Raw genomic sequence first — 20720 nt, 5'->3', positions numbered from 1 at the left:
TTGCAACAGTAGCAGAGATATTTATATATTTGTTCCTTGAGGGGACCATGTAAGCCATTCCTGTGTTTGCATTTCTATGCCTGCAGTTAAAGCGGCTAAGGAGAATGAGTCTTCCTGTCAAAAGTTTCTTCTAACTCTGGGATCCCAGACTTCCTTCTACAGGATACCGTGGCAGGTGACATATATTCCATTTGTAGTGACAAGCAGATAGTGGACAATGCCACAATACCTACATATCATATGAAACTTCTATGAGGAACTCGTGGGCATCATTGCCAGGGTTTATCCCTTTCTTCCCGCCCCGCTCCCACATACTTCATGCCAAATAGTAGTCCTGAGAAAGCAAAACCTGAGGAAATCCTGCTTCTGTTTTGAGCACAAGGGATGAAAAAGATGGAAATTCAAGTAACTGCTAATGAAGGAAAAGCAGCCAAAATGATAATGAGCACCCTAAGTCCAGAAGGAAAAAGATAAGCAGCCCAAGCCAATGATAAGAGAGAAAAATGATCAATGCAAAGGAAGGTCAATGTTATCCTAAGATTAGACTAACACTTAAAAAGTGGCATGGGAGAGAGCGTGAGACAACCCAGGGTGGGCATCTGAAAGTGTACCGACGCTGTAACAAGGTGTGGGAAGAGAAAAAGACACCGCGTATCCAAGCAGCGTCTGAGGGCGGGGGTGACCCTGCGGATTCTCTGTGTGTGCTTGGCAAAGCATAGGGGACGTTGGTCCCGCTCCGACCCAGCACCTCTTCTGAACTCTTTTCAGGGTCCTCTAAGGATAGCACATCCATTTGGGGGGTGGACGGGTCACCAAACTCCTTTGAGATGTCTGGGGACTCATTGTTCCTGAGTACAGAGTCAACATGTAAGGATCCCTCTGGTCATCGCCAGGGGCCACCCACCTGGTCTGGAGCTGTCTTCTGGTTTGCAGTTTTTCGCCTCAGATTTACTGTCCTGGAGATTTCCCTTAAGAAGATGACTTGAGTATGTCTCTACCAACTGGAGGTTATGTCATCTCTTATCTCTTCCCCATGGGGTTTTATTTACTTCTGTCCTATAGAATGCCTTTCTGAGTCAGGAGTGCCCGTGTCTTACAGAACCTCAAGAGAAAAAGCCTCTCTTCCTACTGTGATCTGAATGTGATTTATCATTGACTCATCCCACCGCAAACTCTAGCAGAAGTTTGATCCCTAAAATACTGCATTAATGTTATTGATTGAAAACTTAGCTGCCAATAATGTTTAGGAGTGGGATTTTAGAAAATTATGAGATTAGGTTAGATTAGATTGGATTAGATAGATCAGATCAGATCTTGAGGGTAGAAACCCCTAGCATAAAGTTTATAACGTGCTTCATAAGACCAGGGAGAAAGACCAGAAGACATGCAGAGGTACGCATCTTTTCTACTATGATCATACAGCCAGGGGGACCCTTACCAGGTCATATGCTGTGATGTTTAGATTTCCAACCGCTAGACTGTGAGCTGTATAAATAAATCTGTTTTCCTTATAAACTGTGTTGCCCTAGGGATCTCATTATATTAATAAAAAACAGATGAATACAGTTCCATATCTTGTCCTACCTGTAAAGATAGTGATATGGGGACAGCAAAGAATATGTTTCTTTGTACTTCATTTCATATTCTTAGGCTCACTAACACAGTTTTAAAATATTTGTACAACACAGACTACTGTTACTTGCCATTGTCTAATATGGACATTATTGCCACACTAAATGATGTTTCTACTATTATCATTTCAAAGATTAAGAATGAAGGCTGAGAGAAGGAACGGAGTTTACTCCAAGGCCCTTGGCAGATGCAGACCTTTGGCCTCAGGGTCTGTGCTTATGGTAGGGTTGGGATGGCTGGATGAGACTTGGGTGAGGGGAAGGTGAGAGCAGAAAGACGGAAGAGGCTTCTCTGTGAGTCTGGGATGGGGGGCGGGGGAGCCTAAACACAGACCTGTCGGGAAACCTGGCAGGTAGCGTAAGGCTTCCCACATTCTGTGAAGCCATGGAAACTTCGCAGATTCAATGGAGACAAGAGGCATTGGAGGAAGGATGCTAACACACTGAGGAATATAGCTATATTAATCAAGGTTCTATAGGAAACAGAGGCAACAAAATGAGTATGTGTCTATGAGTGTATGTATATATATATATATATGCATATGCACACACACACACACACATACACAAACACATACACACAGATTTATAAATAATTCACTCATGTGATTCTGGAGGCTGAGAATTCCCAAGATCTGCCCTTGGGGAGCTAGAGACCCAGGAAAGCTGATGTCTGCTTTCAGCCTGAGTCTGAAGGCCTGAGACCAGGAAAACTGATAATACAACTTTCAACCCCAAAGCTGATGTTTTAATCTAAATCCAGCTTCAAGAAAAGACCAGTGTTTCAGTAATGTTAAGGCAGGAGAAAGTCCCTCGTGACCAGCCACTGTGTTCTTCTACTTAGGCCTTCCTTCACTCGAGTCCTCCACACACTGTGGAGGGCAATCTGCTTTGTCAAGTCCATTGTTTGAACTGTTATCATCGCAGAGATATACCCAGAATATATACAGTGCCAGGCTCATGGCTCAAACAAGCTGACACGTAAAGCTAGGCATGAGTGCCCTTGCCACCATAGAGTTCAGAGAGAAGAATGACACAGTGAGAAGCGAAATTATGGCTAGAGAGAGGAGAACTTGAAGATTAAGGTATGGCATAGTTGATTCAAGGCTCTAGAAAGTAAGACAATCAAGAAAAATCACATAGCTGTGTCCGAGTGTCACAGAGTGTTTAACTGGAAAACTCATACAGTAAAAGCAGGGCTTCAAAACGAGTGCAAGAGATAAACCTTTGGTGAGATTGAGGAGCCTTGAGACTGGACTCGGGGGAAGGCTGGAGATGAGGGAATGCGGGTAAGTGACGGAAAAGGTAACGTATAGGGAGAAACTCTCAAATCTTCCCCCCCCCCACTAATCATCTCTCTTGTTTGTTTCTTCTGCTGTCAAGTAGAAAACGGATCTTAATGTTAGAAACACTAGAATATATGTGATTAGAACAACAGATTATATATATATATGTGTATATATATATATATATATATATAAAACATATACTTAAATATATTGTATACAATATATTATATAAAATATGTAAATTAATATATTTATAATATATAAATATAATTTATACTATATATAAAAGCAAGGAAGTAAGGCATCTCCTTTCAGTGTAGCCAGACTCCAGTTCCTCATATCCTGAAGAGCATGATTCCAAAATAACCATTTGGTTGACTTTGTAACCTTGCTCAGCATGCATACGAAATTATAAGAAGACATCCTGCCATTTAAAGAGGGGACATCTAGGTCTAAGAGTGGTAAAGCGTGGATTTGTCATTTGTTACCCATAGACAGGCTCTGGAAGCCATAGTTGAGCAGATGGTCTGTGAGAGGTTGGAAGAGGAAACAGTGTCCGTTAGGAGCCAGTCCTAGAAGCCAGGTACCAGATGAGCTTGGGAAGGCTGCCTCGGAGCAAATGTGCAAAAGGTTTGAAGCTGTGAGCTGACCACAGTGTGAGCTGTAACTAAAGAGAAAGCAGAGATACTCTGATGAAGTTCAGCTCATAGGCTCAGAAAATACTCGTCATAAGATATTCTCTGTGATGTTAGATGGCTGTAGGAAAGTGCATTTGGTTCTAGGAACTGCATTTCAGTGGCAAATTGTTATATGTACAGAAAAGGTTAACAGGGCAGGCAATACTCCGGTGTACTGAGCAAGCAGCTAATTGTGCGTTAAGCGTGTGTGTGTGTGTGTGTGTACATCTATGTATGGATGTATGTCAGTACTTGAGAGAGTGCCAGATAGAAGTCCTTACTGTGATGCTTCAGATGCAGGAACAAAAGTATCAATGAACACTTGTATCATTTAAGTGTCTTGCTTAAGCCTAACAGCTAGGAAGTAGCAGACCTGTTGCGGGAAATATTTAAAAAAAACAAACAAAAAAACAAACAAAAAAAAAACCAAAACAACAACAGCAAAAAGAACCCACCAACTCTCCACAGGGTCAGACCACGCTCCTGCACTCCTGCACTCCTGCCAGCTCGCCCCCAACTGCACCTGATCGATGCATTCCCAGCTCTCGTTCTCTTGTTCCTGGTGCTGCTAGTTTTCCAATAACTAAATGGAACTGCCAACCTCTCGGCTGCATATCACCATACCCAGTAACCCGGTAGAATCAAGACTCTTAAAGCTTAATTAACCAACCAGATTTATGTATCAATAAAATCACAATTTACAAGATGCCAATACAATAATTTCAGAGCCAGTTGATAATGATGAAAGCTTTATCCCAGTATTTCTAACCTTGTGAAATCATGCTACTTGTGGCTGGTAAATACCACGCCGGTTCACGTCCACAGCCATCTTCCTTCTCCTCCTACCCTGAGACACCCCTCTCTCTGCAACCCTTAGCTCTGCCTCCCTTTTCCCTGTCCAATCACAGACCTCCTCTGCACTAATGTAATTGGACAGGGAAAATCCTGTTGCACAGACCTATGATTTGATTCTAGGTCTTTCTCACCCCAAAGTTCATATTCTTTCCACAGTTTCAATCAACCAGAGCAATAAGAGATCTGGAGATGGGTAGTTGAACTACTAAAGGAAGAGGAGATGTTTAGTTTTAAAAAGGAATTAGCAAATATATGCCCCTTCACCCAACACACTCCCACCTCCCTCCCCTCCACCCCGGTTTCCCTTTGTTAGGGCATCTATTAAGCCTTTACCTGACCAAGGACCATTCCTCCTACTGATGCCCAACAAGGCCTTCCTCTGCTACATTTTTGGCTGGAACCATGGGTGCCCCTTGGTTGATGGTTCAGTCCCTGGGAGTCCTGGGGCATCTGGGTGGCCGACATTGTTCTTCCCATGGGGCTGTAAACCCCTTCAGCTACTTCACACCACCCTCCAACTCCTCCACTGGGGACCCCACGCTCATTCCAATGGTTGGTTGTTAGCATCTACTTCTGTATTTGTAGGGCTCTGGCAGGGCCCCTCTGGGGACAACCATGGCATGCTCCTTTTGGTATGTACTTCTTGTCATCCATAAAAGTGTTGGGGTTTGGTGACTGTTTATGCCCAGGTGGGGCAGTCTCTGGGTGGCCTTTACTTCAGTCTCTGCTCCACACATTGTCTCCTTTATTGCTCCTGTGAGTATTTTGTTCCCTTTCTTAGAGGAACCAAAGCACCCTCACTTAAGTCCTCCTTCTTCCTGAGCTTCCTGTGCTGGGTGAATTGTAACTTGTTTATTTTGAGCTTTTGGGCTAGAATATAAGATTTTCTACAGGTTCACTTTTGTTGTAAATAAGTGACAACTATAATTCTATGTATATAATGAGATCTTTGCATTTAAAGAGGAAACAAAGCCTTACAGACCTTAAAATCATTACTAGCATCTTAGCCTTATTATGGTAAAGGGTAAGAACACTGACCAGGATACTTTTTAGAAACAGGTTTAGAATCCTAGTCTTAGGAATAAAGAAAAAGACGATGGGAGAAGGGAGGGGAGACAGATTCCTGAAATATATTTTTCTTCCCTTCCCTGTTTTGACTACCGTCTTATCCACAGTTCTTAAGCAAACCAAGTGATGGAGACTGAGGTCTTGGTATGTATTTCTACATCTAGAGGTCTACAGCTGAGCCTTTGACTTGTAGGCTTAGTCATTTGCTGAGGAATGAGCTCTGGTGGGAAAGCTTCCTATTTCTTGGTTCTGCTGGGAGAAAGTTTCCTGTGTTGACCAAATAACTATTTTTGGCTACATAGAGTTTGTAGCCAAACCTTTATAACAACATATTGACACTTCTGAATTAAGATACAGCTAGCAGAGTGGTCACCAAAAAGCTACAGTCCAAAACAGAGCAACGCCTTCTATGCAGAGGTTGTCACCAGACTGTCTGAAAAGGATCTTTGTCTATTAAGATAAGATTAACCTTAGCTCTCCACTGCTCCTGCATACTTCCTACATCTCTGTGTCTTGCTGGCATGCTGGTTCACATTCATCTTTGCTGCATCAGTTTTAAATCCAGTTCTTGGTCCTTAGGGGTATTACATAATAAATTAAAAACTTGATCAAAGGAGTTTTATGTGCAATGCATCTGAACTAACTGGTCCTGACTTCCTGCAGGGAAAATGAGTAGCTGGGCAGACTACATTATAGGTTCTCATTAATGAGAGTTGGAATGCCTGTCTCTCACATGCCAGTCACTGTGCTGGACCTGGGAATGCCAAGATGGATCCTTAGTTCTTCAAAGAGCTTCTGTACAAATGTCATAGTGTGGTACATATTATGACACAAATGAGCCACAGGGGTTTGAGCAGCTTAGACCTATGAGGGGAGGAGGAGGTTTCTCTGATCCAAGTCTTAAAGGATCCCCAGGGTGTCTCTAGGGATTAGAAACTCAAGATGAGGGCTACTAGCTCCCTAGACCTGAGTGGGTCAGGATTCTGGAATGAGATGCAAACAGGGCAGACCCTCCATGCTAAGGGGTTTGGGCCTTATCTTGCAGGCAGTCGGAAGCCTTTAAATGGTTTTAGGATAAAAATAGCGGAGTGTAATATATTTTTCAAAAGATCACTGCTGGTGCTGTAAGAACAGGTTGGCGGTAAGGTACAAAATAAAAAGACACATCATGGGGGGAAGATCTTACAACAATCCAGATGACAAATGAGAACAAAAGCAGACTGTGGAGATGAGAAAAACAAATGTAGAGACACACCAGGAAGGTGTCGTGGGGAACCTGACCATGAGGAATGGGTACTGGCAGCAGTGGAGAAAGAACCAAAGGTTGTTCCCTAGATTTCTACCTGGGGTGGATACTGTGCCATCAAGGTTGGGTGGAAGAGAATGATGGATGGACCTGATGCGAGTTCAGGTATAAGACAGTGAGTGTGAGAAACCTGAGAGCCCAGGGGGGAGGATGTCTAGGGGACTAGTAGCAAGGGCCTAGAGTTTAGTTGGGAGAAACTGAGGCTCAGCTGTTGGAATGCTTACTCCATTAATACAAGTGTAATTTGGTGTATTTAGAAGGCTAAAGGGATCCTATGCATCCAGCAACCTCAGATTAGCTTGAACCACAACTGGACATTTTTCAAGCCCTTCTGCCACCTTCTGTGCTTTGTAGGGCTTGAATTCTTTCTGTGTCATCTTCCTGTAGTGCTTTTGCCCAGCCATCTCTGTGACTGCCCTGAACATGTCGTCTAGGTCCCTGCGTCCCTGTGATGCTGCTTGTCCATCTTTCCTAAGACAGCAGCCGCCACCCTACCCTGGCCCTTATTCTGTTGGATTTCCCATCACGGCATGTTTTACTTGTGTGTCGACATCTACATGTAAAAAGCCCTGTGAGCTCAGGAGTTCCCAGTGCCCTGTTGCTGGAATGGTACCTGGTGACTTGTGCTTTCAAAGACTCATGTGGTGGACATGTGGAAACCTGGTTCATGTAGAGGGGGTGGGAAATGGAGTTACTATCACCAGGACACCTGTAATAATGCAAACATTTTTTGATTTCCCAACGTGATCATGATTGTTAATTTTCCAATTAACTTCTGTGGGAATAAATGTAATCAGGTCTCAGAAATCTTATGTACATTTCTCTGGGTTTAACATAGATTTATTGCTCAGGCAAAGATCAGAACATTTTTCCCCCTTCTAACTGACAACTTACCAAACCTAGGTTTGCCACCTTGGGAGGAAGTCAGTAATAATGTGGTTTTCACACCCTACTAAACCTGCTCTTCTATGCCTGGAAGTCACTCACAAGGGCAGCCATGTTTGTACAGCCTGTAGAAAGTGCCTCCTGCATAGTAACTTTTTGATCCCATAGGAAAAGGACGTCCTTGGGCAGCTTGGCATTAGTGAGCTCTGTTTTCTGCCCCTTGTGACCAGAGGTTTCCTGTTGACATGGGAATCCACACACAGTGTATCTTTCTGTTGCTCTTTCTCCAGGATCTTCTACGTCTCTCATGACTCCCAAGACTTGAAAATCTTCAGCTATATCGCTCGAGATGGTGCCAGCAATATCTTCAGATGTAATGTCTTTAAATCCAAGAAGAAGGTAAAGGAGCTATCTTCTATCATGTTATCTTTTTCTTATGGGCCCAGCACATATATATCATTGGCCTGTACCCCTGTTGATGGTTTGGAGGTGGATGTTTAATACCAGATCTGGTTGCACTACTAGCCATCTGTCATTACTCCTGTATGATGAAACCCTTTTTGACTTTAGAGTTGTCTGAACTTTGTGCTTAGTCCATTGATTGATTGTCTTTTGAGAGAGGACCAGATAAACAGGACCAGCAATGATGCTGGCCTTAACTTGTAGTAGGAAAAAAAACATTAACTAGTGTGACCCTTCACCACAATCTTGCATGTGAATCAGTGGGCCATCTGTATTAGTAAGTCATGACACGGGGATATCAGCTTAGGTTAGGGTATGATGTTAGTAGTCAAGGGAAATTATTTTAATATGACAACCATGACACTGACTAAATGTAATTTTTACACTTCTGTAGAGGTGTTCCTTTCCTCTGCCATTTCTCTATGGGCCTGACACACAAAACTAGGGTTTTGGGTTCCTCCCTTGGGAGTAGAAAATCTAGAATGTAGCCTACCCTCTTATGGTGGTCCACAATGATGGTAAGCTGATTGCCACCCCCCTAAGTCTCAGCTTCTCTGAAGATATATTGAGGATAGACAAAATTAGCATTTTCTTTAAAAATGTCTTGTTAGCATATAGTAATTATAAAATTATGCATAATAATAAGATTTAGCATGACATTTCCATATGTATTTCAATCTTCTTCATTCCAGGCGTCCTGTCTTGTTCCCTTCCTGCTTTCTCTGAATTTCTAAAACCAACATTTTCTAAAAATAAATGCATTTTTTAACATTTATCATCTACATTTTTTCATGTTAAAATTGCTGTATTTAAGTTTCTAAGAGGCCCTGAAGTTAAAGAAACCCCTTAACTTCTTTATTCTAGCATTTCACAAACTGATTTGCCTATAGAACCATTTTTTTTCATACAATATATGCTAGAATCCTGGGAACTATTTTCCTTCAGAAAAAGCTTTGGAAGGCGCTGCTGCTGTTTCTAAGGCCTTACAGGTCTACTCTTGTAGAGAGAAAGCATTTAAGTCTGGCTTCTTGTGAGACTTCCTGCCCCCTTCCTGCACATCCATCTTATGCCTTATTTCATAGATTTGTAGCTACTTCATCATTATCAAATGGGGATACTATGAATAATACCTGACAAGGTCAAATTTTACATATACACATGTCTCCTGACATATGACGGGAGCTATATCATAATATACTCCTAAATTGAAAATATTATAAGTTGAAGATGTATTTAATATATCCAGCATAGCAAACATGACTGCACAACAGCACAGTGCCTTGTAGACTATGGGTCATTTCCAGGAGCTGCCACTACCCAGTGTCACAAGCATTTCCTACTGTATTAGTCTAGGTAAAGATATATGGATGGATGGACAGAAGTACGGACGGATGGACAGATAGACTTTGCACTATTATATAGTCAAGAATTAACAAATCAAACCATCACAACTGTATAGGTGTCTTGTCATACAGAGAATTATACATTGCTAATTAGCCATACCCTCTAAGGAAATTTGTGCCCTAACGTATTCTGTTTTCAGGCCTTGCATTTATTTATTTATTGTTTGTTTGCTTGCTTGCTTGATAATACTGGGGATGATTTAGAACCTTATACAAAGGGTCTACCATTAAGCTACATTTCCAGCTCTCAGGCCCTTTTAAAACGACGTGTCCTCGAATGGCTAGAAAGCACTAGAACTTGTAACCTCTTTGATGGAAAGGGGAATCCGTTGCCATACTTAACTTTTATATAGCCGTACAGATGAAAGGGGGGAGATGTGAGGGAGGCCATATTCGGCTGTGTGTGAGCGGACTGATGGGGACTGGAGCAGGAAGGAGGAGAGAAAATCAGCCCTAGGCACTGGAGATGTACATGCATAGGGTCTAGGAAGGTGAAAGGCTCTGAAAAGGGAGGAGGGGAATTCAAAGTGTCCCTGGACGATGTGACTTGGACAGTCTGCAGTGTGTCTGGCCTGCCACCCAAAAGTGAAAGTCCCCTCTTTCTCGTTGAGTTGTTGTTGTTGTTGTTGTTATTATTATTATTATTATTATACTTTATTTTCTATATTCTTTGTTTACATTCCAAATCATTTTCCCTTTCCCGGTTCCTCCCTCCCCATAAGTCCCATAAGCCCTCATCCCTCTGCCCGTTCTCCAATCAACCCCCTCCTTCTCCGTCCTGGTACTCCCTGAGTTCTTCCCTGTACAGTAATGACAGAGTTGAGTGATGTATAAGTGCATGCATTGTTCATCTCATTAAATCTTTATAGTGTGTGCGTAAGGAAGGTCAACACAAAACAAAACTTGGCGTCGTCATTTCATGTTAGTGAATGGATACTCATCCTACGTGACTTGCAAGGTTCTCCTAGAAGGGCAATGGTTAGAACCAAGAAAACATGCAGAACAAAGGAATTTTGAACAAGAAACATATGTAAAGGAGACTTCCTTGCTGTGGGCTCTAGTCTGGTGGCACAGGCAGGTTGCTCCCAACCAGAGTGACAATGGTCTCTACCTCCATGTGGCTCCTGGAGTTAGGCACTGAGTCAAATTCCTGCTGTCCTAAGGCAAGTCCTCTGCCTCCCTTCACGTAGGTTTTTTTTTTTCACATATCATAGCTCTCAGAGCTGTGCCTCCTTCTCTGGTTCTTCTGTTTTCTGAATTCTTTTTGCCCTTACCTACCGAGTCTGTAGCTCTCAGTGGGGTTGGTTCTCAGGCCCTATGCTGGCCTGCAGCCATGCATCTAAAAGAATTATTTCCAGGCTGCCTAGACTGTGAGCCCTGTTGCTTCTGAACTCTAGACGGGAGGACCAGCTTCCAAGCCAGGAAAGAGCAAAGAATTGTTCCACAAAGGAAACCCAGTTTGGGAGGGGTGGGGAGTATGTCTGGAAAGCGTTACACGCCATCCTGGTTGGCCTCCCAATAAGTGTTTAACTTTCTTACAAAGCGCTTCTGGTTTCAGGAGATAATAGCTTGGGAAGGAGTTTTAATTGGCAAATCATAAGTATACTTAATAGTTGGGGGAGAAAGGGCTGTATGTAGACCCTGAAGAAATGTGTCTTTTAAGGATGTTTGTGGACCAATAGAGTCCCATTAGAGACCTGTTGCCAATAGAGTCCCATTAGAGACCTGTTGCGGGAAGCCAGTTCACCCAGGAGGGAGGGAAAGTGAGAGAGAGAGAGAGAGAGAGAGAGAGAGAGAGGTGAGAGGGACAGAGGGAGAAGGAAAGAGAGAGAGAGAGAGAGAGAATGAGAGAGAATGAGAATGAATATGAATTATATAAGTTGTAGCCTTGATCCTTCCCCAAAGCCAGTCTGTAGTATCATTTCACTACTGAAATATAAAGAACTCCTTTCTCAGAGTGCCCCAAATCAATGTGATATAGATCCCCCTACCTGGACCTCCAATAGTGTCTACATGGTTAACAGTGCTTTGCCCCCACTTGACAATTGGCAAAGTAAGGACCCAGGATACTAAATTACCCCTGGTCACACAGTCAATGGACAATGCCACTGAGATTAGAACTAGGAAGTAGGAAGTAGGAACTAAGTAGGAAGTAGTTCCTGCTTCCCAGTTCAGGGCTGTGACCACTCGTCCTGTCCATGAAGCATGAAACGCCAGGAGCCTCGCTGGGCTTGAGTTTTCTCCAGCCATCAAATAAGATGCAAGGCATGTTGGGCACGCTGGTTGCTGTCTGTGTTGCGAATCGGTGCTGATGGTCTTTAAGGAGCAAATTCTGCCTGTGGATTGGGGTGGAGAGGTCCTAGCACCCTTCCCACTGGTTGCTAGGACAGAGTGAGAACTCTTGATGAAGAGACTTCTAATAGCCTGGTGCTTCCCTCCTCATGCGACATGATGACAGTGTCATTTGCAGGGCTGTTCCCGTCTTGAGCAGTCTCATGCCTGCCCTCTCTACCTATCCTGCAGTGTGGATGTCCCTCTCCTGTCATTTCTTCACAGCCCCAGGAGGATGCATTCTGGGCACATGGCTGTCCTTATTAGCACATCACCACAGGCGCTGTTAGTGGTTAGCAGGAGCCACATGGAGCTCAACCAGCTGCAAAGGCAGCACCTTGAAATCTTTTTTTTTCCTGCAGTCACAGTTCAGTTGACTTGGGTAAGAAGTCGCTTCGTCTTGTCATGCTCTTATCAACAAACTAGAGTCCCCAGCTATAAAGCTGAGTGTCATTTAGAGTTTACAGTAGATTTGGAAGGATGATGACAATCATAGGCTAAAGTGTGACATGTGTCTGGTGACACTTGGAAAGGTAAGTTAAGTTGTCCATTCCTCCCCAGACGCTTACTGACAGTACTGAGATTACAGCTTAGTCTTGGAAACTCTGTGATGCATTATCTCCTGTCAGTGTTGAAAGTCAGATCCACTTTAAAACTAAGCTTTCTATACCAGGCAGTAGTTTATTGTCTGAAGCAGCCCCTCTATCAGATTATGTAATCAAGCCATCAACAATGTAGTGGACAAAAAATACCTGACCTAATTTTCATCTCAAACCCTAGTGCCTTATATACAGAGGTCCACATATAAATATGCGCTTCAGCTTATAGTCATTTAATAACTCTAAGCTAAAGGTACCTTTATTTTCTTTTGCATGTATAGGGTTGTTATTTATCTTCATGCAGAGGCCAGAGGTCAGCTTTGGTGTCATTCCTCAGATGCCATCCAGTTTGTTTTTTGAAACAATCTCTTCATTAGCCTGGAACTTAGGCTAGGATGGAAGACCAGCAAGTCCCAGGGGTACACCTGTCTCCGTCTCCCCAGGGCTGAAATTAAATGTAAACTGGGGCCACCATACCTCATGTTCATGTTGTCTCTTTCTCTCCTTCACTTTCGCACCCCCAGTGTGTGTGTGTGTGTCTGTGTGTGTATGTATATGTTTGTGTGTCTCTGTGTGTGTATGTGTGTGTATGTTTCTGTGTCTCTGTGTGTGTATGTCTGTGTATGTGTGTGTGTCTGTGTGGTATGTATATGTTTGTGTGTCTCTGTGTGTGTATGTCTGTGTATGTGTGTGTATGTGTGTGTGTATATGTTTCTTTGTCTCTCTGTATGTATGTGTGTGTATGTGTGTGTGTACATGTGTGTGTGTGTGTGTGTGTGTTTGTATATTCTGGGACTCAAACTCAGGCTCTCAAGCTTATGTGGCAAACTCTTTACCAGCTAAGCGATCTCCTTGACTCCTTCCTGAGATAGCTTTAAACAACACATTAAAGAAACATAGTATTCAGTTCTGTTTTTGTTAAGATTCTGAGGTAGTTGAGTTCCACATAAAGGCACTGTGTTCTATTGCTGTGGCAGATGAGAACTATAAAATTCAATCCATGACTGACGACAGGGAAGTCAATTCCCTAGAACTCAGAGGTACTTGGAAGACCAATCCCCAGTGCCCAGAAGATGAAGAACTGGGTATACACAACACAGAGAAGGATGGCGGGCCAATGCAAAGCGTCTCGCCGGAGTGCACGCTCACTCTTCTTTTTCTCCTTGTCATCAGCCTCGTCTTCTCTCTGTCTCATGTGTGCCTTGCATGTTGTGCTTTTGTTCTTGCTTTCCTTGATCATCTGGTGGCTCTTTAATCATCTCCACAAGTTGTAAACGAGGGCTTTGTCCAGGGTAGTGAAATTCACAAGTGCGCTAACAGTTATCAAGTCTACTTTAGGATTTGATGAATCAAACCATGCTTTCCATGTCCAAGGCACTACCAAGATTCCCAAGTGTACACAGCACCAGCCAGTAGCAGGCTCACTTAGACCGGAGGATGAAGTGGTCTTATAAATGACTTTGCTGTGGCCCAATCAAGTATTGGAATTGACATTTGACTTCTGTCTTCTTAAAGCCCATACCAGTAGACTATACCAGCCGTTGTGTACTTTCTAGCAGATAACATGGGTTACAGAGGATAGTTTTGTCTTCATAGCCATTGCAACATACTTTATCAAATATTCACACCTGCCATGCTGAAGCCCAAGTTAGGCATAATGAGGAGAATAGCTATTTGTTGCATCTTGACTTGGTTTGTGTAGTAGGACGGGAGGTATGCTAGGCTGGGAGAGGGCTTCTCTCGGGAGGACAGAGAGCTGATGTAAAGGGTGTGGTGGAGTAGGAGTATCTCATTCTGAGGTTGCCTCCTTCGCAGGCCTGTTTTCACCAAATTGCCTATGGACTTCCACCGAGTGTCATTGCTCTCCCTGTGCCGCTAGAGCCACTCTGAGGCTAGGTATTCCTTTCCAGCTCCGAAAACATCAAAGCAGCCTTATCCAAGCTAATCTTGATAACCACGAGGCCACTCTTGCTCTGAGCAGCTAAGAGAAATTGGCTGCTGAGCGGGAAGATCTGGTCCATGTGCCACCCAGCACTTGCAGGGGATTATGTAAAACTAAGCTGGATTTGTACAAAAATCATGTGACATAATGATGCTTTTTTTTTTCCTCCTCCCAATCTAGTCAATCCCAGAGAGTGGCCAGATCTCTGAAAGCTGAAAAAGGCCGTCTTCCTAAGAGTCCACTTGCAGACTCCGCCGTGTGCATGAATGCCTGTAATCTTTAAACTTCCGCTTTGATTTCCAAATGTCATGAGATCTGGGCAGCTGCTTCCATGTGACCCAGGAGACCTAAAGTATTCATGGCAACCTCTGAAAGAGTTTGTTTTAAGCGTTTTCTTTAACCAGCTCTCCCTCTTAGGTTCAGACATGATCTTCTATTAAGTCCCAGCACGGATGACTCCTGCATTTCACAGCAGCAAACGGAACCTGTTTTCTTGCCTGTGATCACCGAGTGGGGTTAGCCTACAGAAAGGAACCCACAGGGCAGGTGTAGAGAGTGTCTGTGGGAGGATCAGTCTCTGCTAGGTGTACACTGCCCCTGCTTTTTCCTAGCTGGCTTCTCTTAATTGCTCTACTACTGAGGCCCTCTTATAAAGTCCCCCCAAAAGACTTTTCAGTAGTGACAGAGGAAAGTCTTACAGGTCAAGGGACATCTAGGCTCAACATAGCCACTGATAAGTTGTGTTGGGAGCTACCTAACTGCTTCTGAGCCTCAGAATGGTGAATGGGAAAGACTGCATATCCACAGAGGTCTGCAGTCATGCTGCAGCCAGATAGGCTAGTTTGCTATGTACTAAGTCACTACCTCAGGAACACTGGGCTTCTCGTCAAGTATGCCACCATGTCCTTGTGCTGTGCGTGGAAGCATAGCCTTTATTTAAAGAAGAGTAGGAGAAAGGGAAATGAGGTCATTTGACACCAACTGTGCACATCTACAAGTTGTAGTCACCCACTTCTTCCTGCCCAGAAGCTATTTGGCTAGCTCAGAGCTGAGGTGCATTCTCCCTTTTGGGTTTTCCTCTTATGCTATGGGAAGAGACAGTGGATACTGTCCTTTTGGCCCTAGGATATATAAAGAAAAAGAGATTATCTGAAATTCTTCATATTTCTGTTATTGATTTTAAAAAACAGCTATTGAGCCCTACCGTTGAGCCTCTTGAGACCTACCTTTTGTCCTGACTTAAGTATCTTTTGATGCAATGAATTTTATAATCAGAATAAAGGTTTTTATTTCTGTTGCATAATTTGTGTGTGTGTGTGTGTGTGTGCACATGTGTGTGCATACCCACCCAGCATGTGGAAGTCAGCAGACAGCTTGTAGGAATTGGTTCTCTCCTTCCACAGTGTGAATCCTTGAGATCAAACTCAGGTCATCTCCACTGAGTTGAGACAAGGTCTGGATATGCTACTGAGTATGACTTTGAACTCCTAATCCTCCTGCCTCTGCCTCTCAGCCACTGGGATTATAGAAATATGACATTACATCTGCCAAAATAAAGCATTTCTTGAGCACCGCTGTATATGAGCCCTGTGGGAGGTGTCTTATATATTCCTGGCATACCAATTCTCCATGAAGTACATGAGATACAGTGAGAAACACATATTATTAATTTACATCCTTAGTGGCCTAGAGAAACTTAAGTGGAAAATTCTGCTAAGGGGAGGATAGAAGGGCATCAGGGGTTGAGGGGACAACATGCCCCTTCCAACATGGAGGAAGGCATGCCCAGTATGGTCTTCATTTTCAGGGGAATCAGATAGAGCTCAGAGTCAGTTGTTGATTCTAGAAAATGTACTCCAGTGTAAAAGCACTGTAAGTATTGAGCATTAAACCAGCGTGCATCCTTAACAGACATTTTGGGCTTCTACACAGCTGAGCGTGTAGATGTGCCCACACCTCTGTCTGTTCTGCTGAAGGTGGCAGAAGGTTAGGTGAGCCAGAATTCAGAGGCTTTCCGTGCTTGGTTCTGAGAACCATCCATCATCAGCTAGGGCTACATGAGAGATAAAATTCCTCCATAAAGGCCTTTCCCACCCACTCCAGCCTCTGATATAAATCCAAAAATAAGTTTATAAATCCTACCCCTGCTCCTATCTAATCCCATAGTCCAAGGACATGTTTATGGGCCTTTAAAAATTTAATATCTTAAAAGCTAGTTAATGGAAATGCCTGTGATTTATAGAGGTGATAGGAGTTGCACCATGCCTTTCTTGGGAAAATTTGAAAGTTTATGGCAACACACCCAGGAGTAAACTTTGTTTCCTCTTTGCCTGTGTCTTCAAGAGGGAAACTGAGTTTTTACTTTGGGAACTATGGGAAAAACTGACCCTGTTCTTAAAAAATATTTACTCAGAATGTGATTTCTGGTTTAATTTATCTAAGAAAGTCACAAAATTAATCCCTTGGTCTTTCTATATTACTTAGTCTTATCCATGTTTATTTCAAGAACCTAAAGCACTCAGCTTTTCTGCCTCATGTAAAGAAGTCTAGGAGAGGAAAGTCTGTGAGAGTCAGTTGGGGAGGGGGAGTGAAATCTTCCATGCAAGGGACATTGGCAGGCAGAACAAAGCCCACAAGTTCAGTGATTTGGTAAATAAGCTTTGCCACTTACTGTTTGTCATTGAGAAGCCATAGTGTTTTAGTTTGGGTTTTACTGCTGTGAACAGACACCATGACCAAGGCAACTCTTATAAGAACAACATTTAAGTGGGGCTGGCTTACAGGTTCAGAGGTTCACTCCAATATCATCAAGGTGGGAACATGGCAGCATCCAGGCAGGCATGGTGCAGGAGGAGCTGAGAGTTCTACATCTTCATCTGAAGACTGCTAGCAGAATACTGGCTTTCAGACAGCTAGGATTAGTGTCTTAAAGCCCAAACCCACAATGACACACCTACTCCAACAGAGCCACACCTCCTAATAGTGCTACTTCCTGGGCCAAGTATATACAAACCATCACACATAGTACATTCCTCACCCCAGGGCCTTGGGGATTCACTCCTAATTTCTTTGAGTAGCTTTGTAGTTTCAATTCCTAAATCTGTAATCCATTTAATTAATTTCTACATATGTTGTACAGTGTTAATTACATATGTTGTAATTTTGTTGATTTCTACATATGTTGTAAGGTGGGAGTCCAGTTCATGCTTCTGTGTGTGAATATTTACTTTTCCTCATATCATTGATGGAAGAGATTTTCTCCATTGTGTATAGCTGGCAGGCAGACTGGGTATACAGTGTCTTAGAGAAAGGCTGGGAGAGGCATGCCTCTACTCTGCTGGCCACCATAGGTGTGTGGCTGCCCGTCTTCAGGTGGCTCTGCAGTAGCCTTTGCCTTTCTAGCCCCATAGAGTGCCATCTACAGAAGTTCATAGGAAACCTGACATTTGAAGATGGCCAAGTCCCTCCTAGTTCAATGGGCTCATTGGGCATTTGAAGGGGCTGGTGACAGATCCTGAAGGATCAGAACAACTTTTACTCTGGAAGGGACAAATGAGGCCACACCAGGTTCTAAGTCCAGAATTGGTACACTTGCCTCTGGCTCCTGTCTTCAGGTGGACGCTTCCCTCAGAACTGGGGTGACACAGGTGCTATTTCTAGAGTACTTGTGCATCTGAGAAGTGTTGGATATTTCCACCTCTTTCCTTCTCTGGCTGCCTAGGTTTCTGATCACCTTGTGTTTCCTCAGTCACAACGGTCTACTGTGTCCTTGTGGAATCTCTGCATCTTTCACTGTTTCCTTCTTCCTTCCCAGAGTCAAGCTATGAGAATCGTACGGACAGTGGGGCAGGCCTTTGAGGTCTGCCACAAGCTGAGCTTGCAACACACACAGCAGAACGCAGATGGCCAGGAAGATGGGGAGAGCGAGAGGAACAGCGATGGCTCTGGAGACCCAGGTAGGCACCGCGGCTGCAGGAGAGGACCAGGGATGGAAGGGTAAACCTCCCCCGGGAGCCGGCTTATTACGTTATCTGAAAACTAATTCGAATAATTTTACCATTACATCGTTTATGGTTTTTCTTTTGTTCTCTTTTTGTTTATTCTTACTGTGTAGCACAGACTGATCTTAAATGTGAGTTCCTCCTGCCTCAGCTTCCTGCATGAGAAATGGTGTTACTACTAACAACTAGTCAGAAATAATATCCACTGTGACTTCTTTTATGGAAAAAGAAGTCCATCGACAGTATAACAAGGATAAAAGTATTTAAGAATAGATTACGTATTCTGCTTGAGAAACAGAAGGCCATAACATAGTATTGAGTGGAAAACCTGAACATCATAAACATGAATTATGTTTTACAAGGCAATGATTTCTAACAGCAAAGGGGACATCATGGCAACCTTGGGTATGCACTATTCAACAAGCCTGTGGAGTAGAGTTAAAGTGGTTCCCAAAGGAAAGCACAAAGGTCCAGTTATTGGCTTTAGCAGATGAGACATCCTAAACGTCAGATGAAATTAAGCATTCAAGCCAAAAAGTTAGAAAACAGAGGGGGCAGAGGCAGGAGAATCATGAGTTCAAGGCAAACTTTTTTATACAGATTTTGTCTCAAAAACAAAAAAAGTTAGAAAAAATCACAGAAATAAATCGTATACTTAAATAGCAATATTGTCACGTGGTTGGACACACAGGCTCTTGGTTTGCACTGTAGCTAGCAAGCTATATGTAGTCATGGATGTGTTCTACTCGGCCTTAACCTAAGTGTCTGCTTCTGAAAAACAGCTCGGTGTGTGTATGTGTGTGTGTGTGTGTGTGTGAGTGAGAGAGAGAGAGAGAGAGAGAGTGTGTGCTTCAGAGGCACATTGTAATTGCATGAGCTGATATATTTTAAAAGGCCAAGTCTGATGCTTGGTACATAGGTAGTACCAGACATCTACATGTTAGCTCTTATTGCTTGAGCACAAATGTGTGAAAAATTTTAAAACAAGGGTAGAAGTTTTGTAGAAAAAGCACACAATAGAGGACTGGTTTTCCATATTTAAATAAATGTTCATGCATATATGACCAGGTAAAGCTGTACTGAGTAAAGTAACTGAGCAACTCAAAGCAGGAGGTCAGCGCCAGCGCCAGGCACATGTGCTGATTTATTGCAGAATCCCTGGGGAGAATAATGTGGAAATACCTATGAAACTTGAAACTTTTACATGCCTTTTGACTCTTAAGGTATCCTCATAATATCTCTAAGACTGTATTCTAAAGATAGACCCATTCATGTGAAGTGATGAACATGCTGTGTGGTTATGTAAGTGAAGATTCAGTTATAAAACCAAAGGGTTATAAAAGGCATTTTTTTGAGGCAGAGTCTCACTATGTAGCTCTGGCTATCCTGGAACTTGCTCTATAGACCAGGCTAGCATCAGACTTGCAAAGATCCTCCTGCCTCTGCTTGTGTGTCTGCCCTTACCTCTGCCCCTCTGTCCTTCTGCCCATCTACCTCTCTCTGTCCCTCCCTGCCTCCCTGCCTTCCTACTCTCATGATTAAAGGCATGCACCACCATGCCTGGCTATGAAATCACTCTTAAATACAAAAAGGAGACTGCTGCACGGAGGCTAAGAAGAGTGGACCCGTTAATGTGAACTGATATAAAGCCATCTTAAGATATTTTGTTCATTTTTTAAAATCAAGTTCTAGAACTGTGGCTATACATTTTATTATAGGTACATACTAATAATTATCTGTATATATGTGAGTATATATATATATATGTTTCATCTGTGTGCACATACAAGTTTACTATGCATAGAATCTTTACAACATGATACACAAGAAAGTGGGGACATGGATCTGTAAGAGGGAGCTGGGTGACTGAGGTGGCCAGAAGACTTGCTCCCCACTACACTTACAACTTTTCTACCCTGGACATATATTAGTTATAAATTAGGAAAACCTAGAATTTCATCTAGTGCTCTGTTCCCATGTGACCCCAGAGAGTCACCTTCCTTCTTTCTTGGCTCACTCATTTGTACCAACTGAGGGTTCCCTCTGGCTAACACGAGCATCACAGTGACCTCAGCTAATAAAAATGATCATTAGGCAGAACCTTGTATCTTCCTGTGTGGGCTGGACCACTCGAGGCTTAGGATGGGCCGTGATATTAATGTAAATTTAAAACCTTTCCACCTCTGTGCTCTGAGATGTAGGGCTTGGGGTCACAGGCAAACTTTGGCAAACACCTCACCTGCATGTGTAACTATGAGGAGAGAGTGCAAT

General features: G+C 43.2%; 1 protein-coding gene across 6 annotated transcripts in view; it reads left to right on the top strand.

Moving 5' to 3' along the window:
• Positions 1 to 20720, top strand: part of LOC127697198 (carboxyl-terminal PDZ ligand of neuronal nitric oxide synthase protein) — a 294753-nt gene that overhangs the window by 237587 nt on the left and 36446 nt on the right. For all 6 annotated transcript variants that reach the window (XM_052200160.1, XM_052200159.1, XM_052200158.1 and 3 more), the window contains 2 exons: positions 8002 to 8110; positions 18263 to 18404. In XM_052200160.1, the coding sequence (XP_052056120.1) occupies positions 8002 to 8110; positions 18263 to 18404 (251 nt within the window). The remainder of the gene's footprint in view (positions 1 to 8001; positions 8111 to 18262; positions 18405 to 20720) is intronic.

This window comes from Apodemus sylvaticus, chromosome 12, assembly GCF_947179515.1.
Source record: "Apodemus sylvaticus chromosome 12, mApoSyl1.1, whole genome shotgun sequence".
In the NCBI taxonomy this organism is placed as follows: domain Eukaryota; kingdom Metazoa; phylum Chordata; class Mammalia; order Rodentia; family Muridae; genus Apodemus; species Apodemus sylvaticus.
Note: the sequence above shows the minus strand (reverse complement) of the source record. Positions and strands in the feature narration are given on the sequence as shown.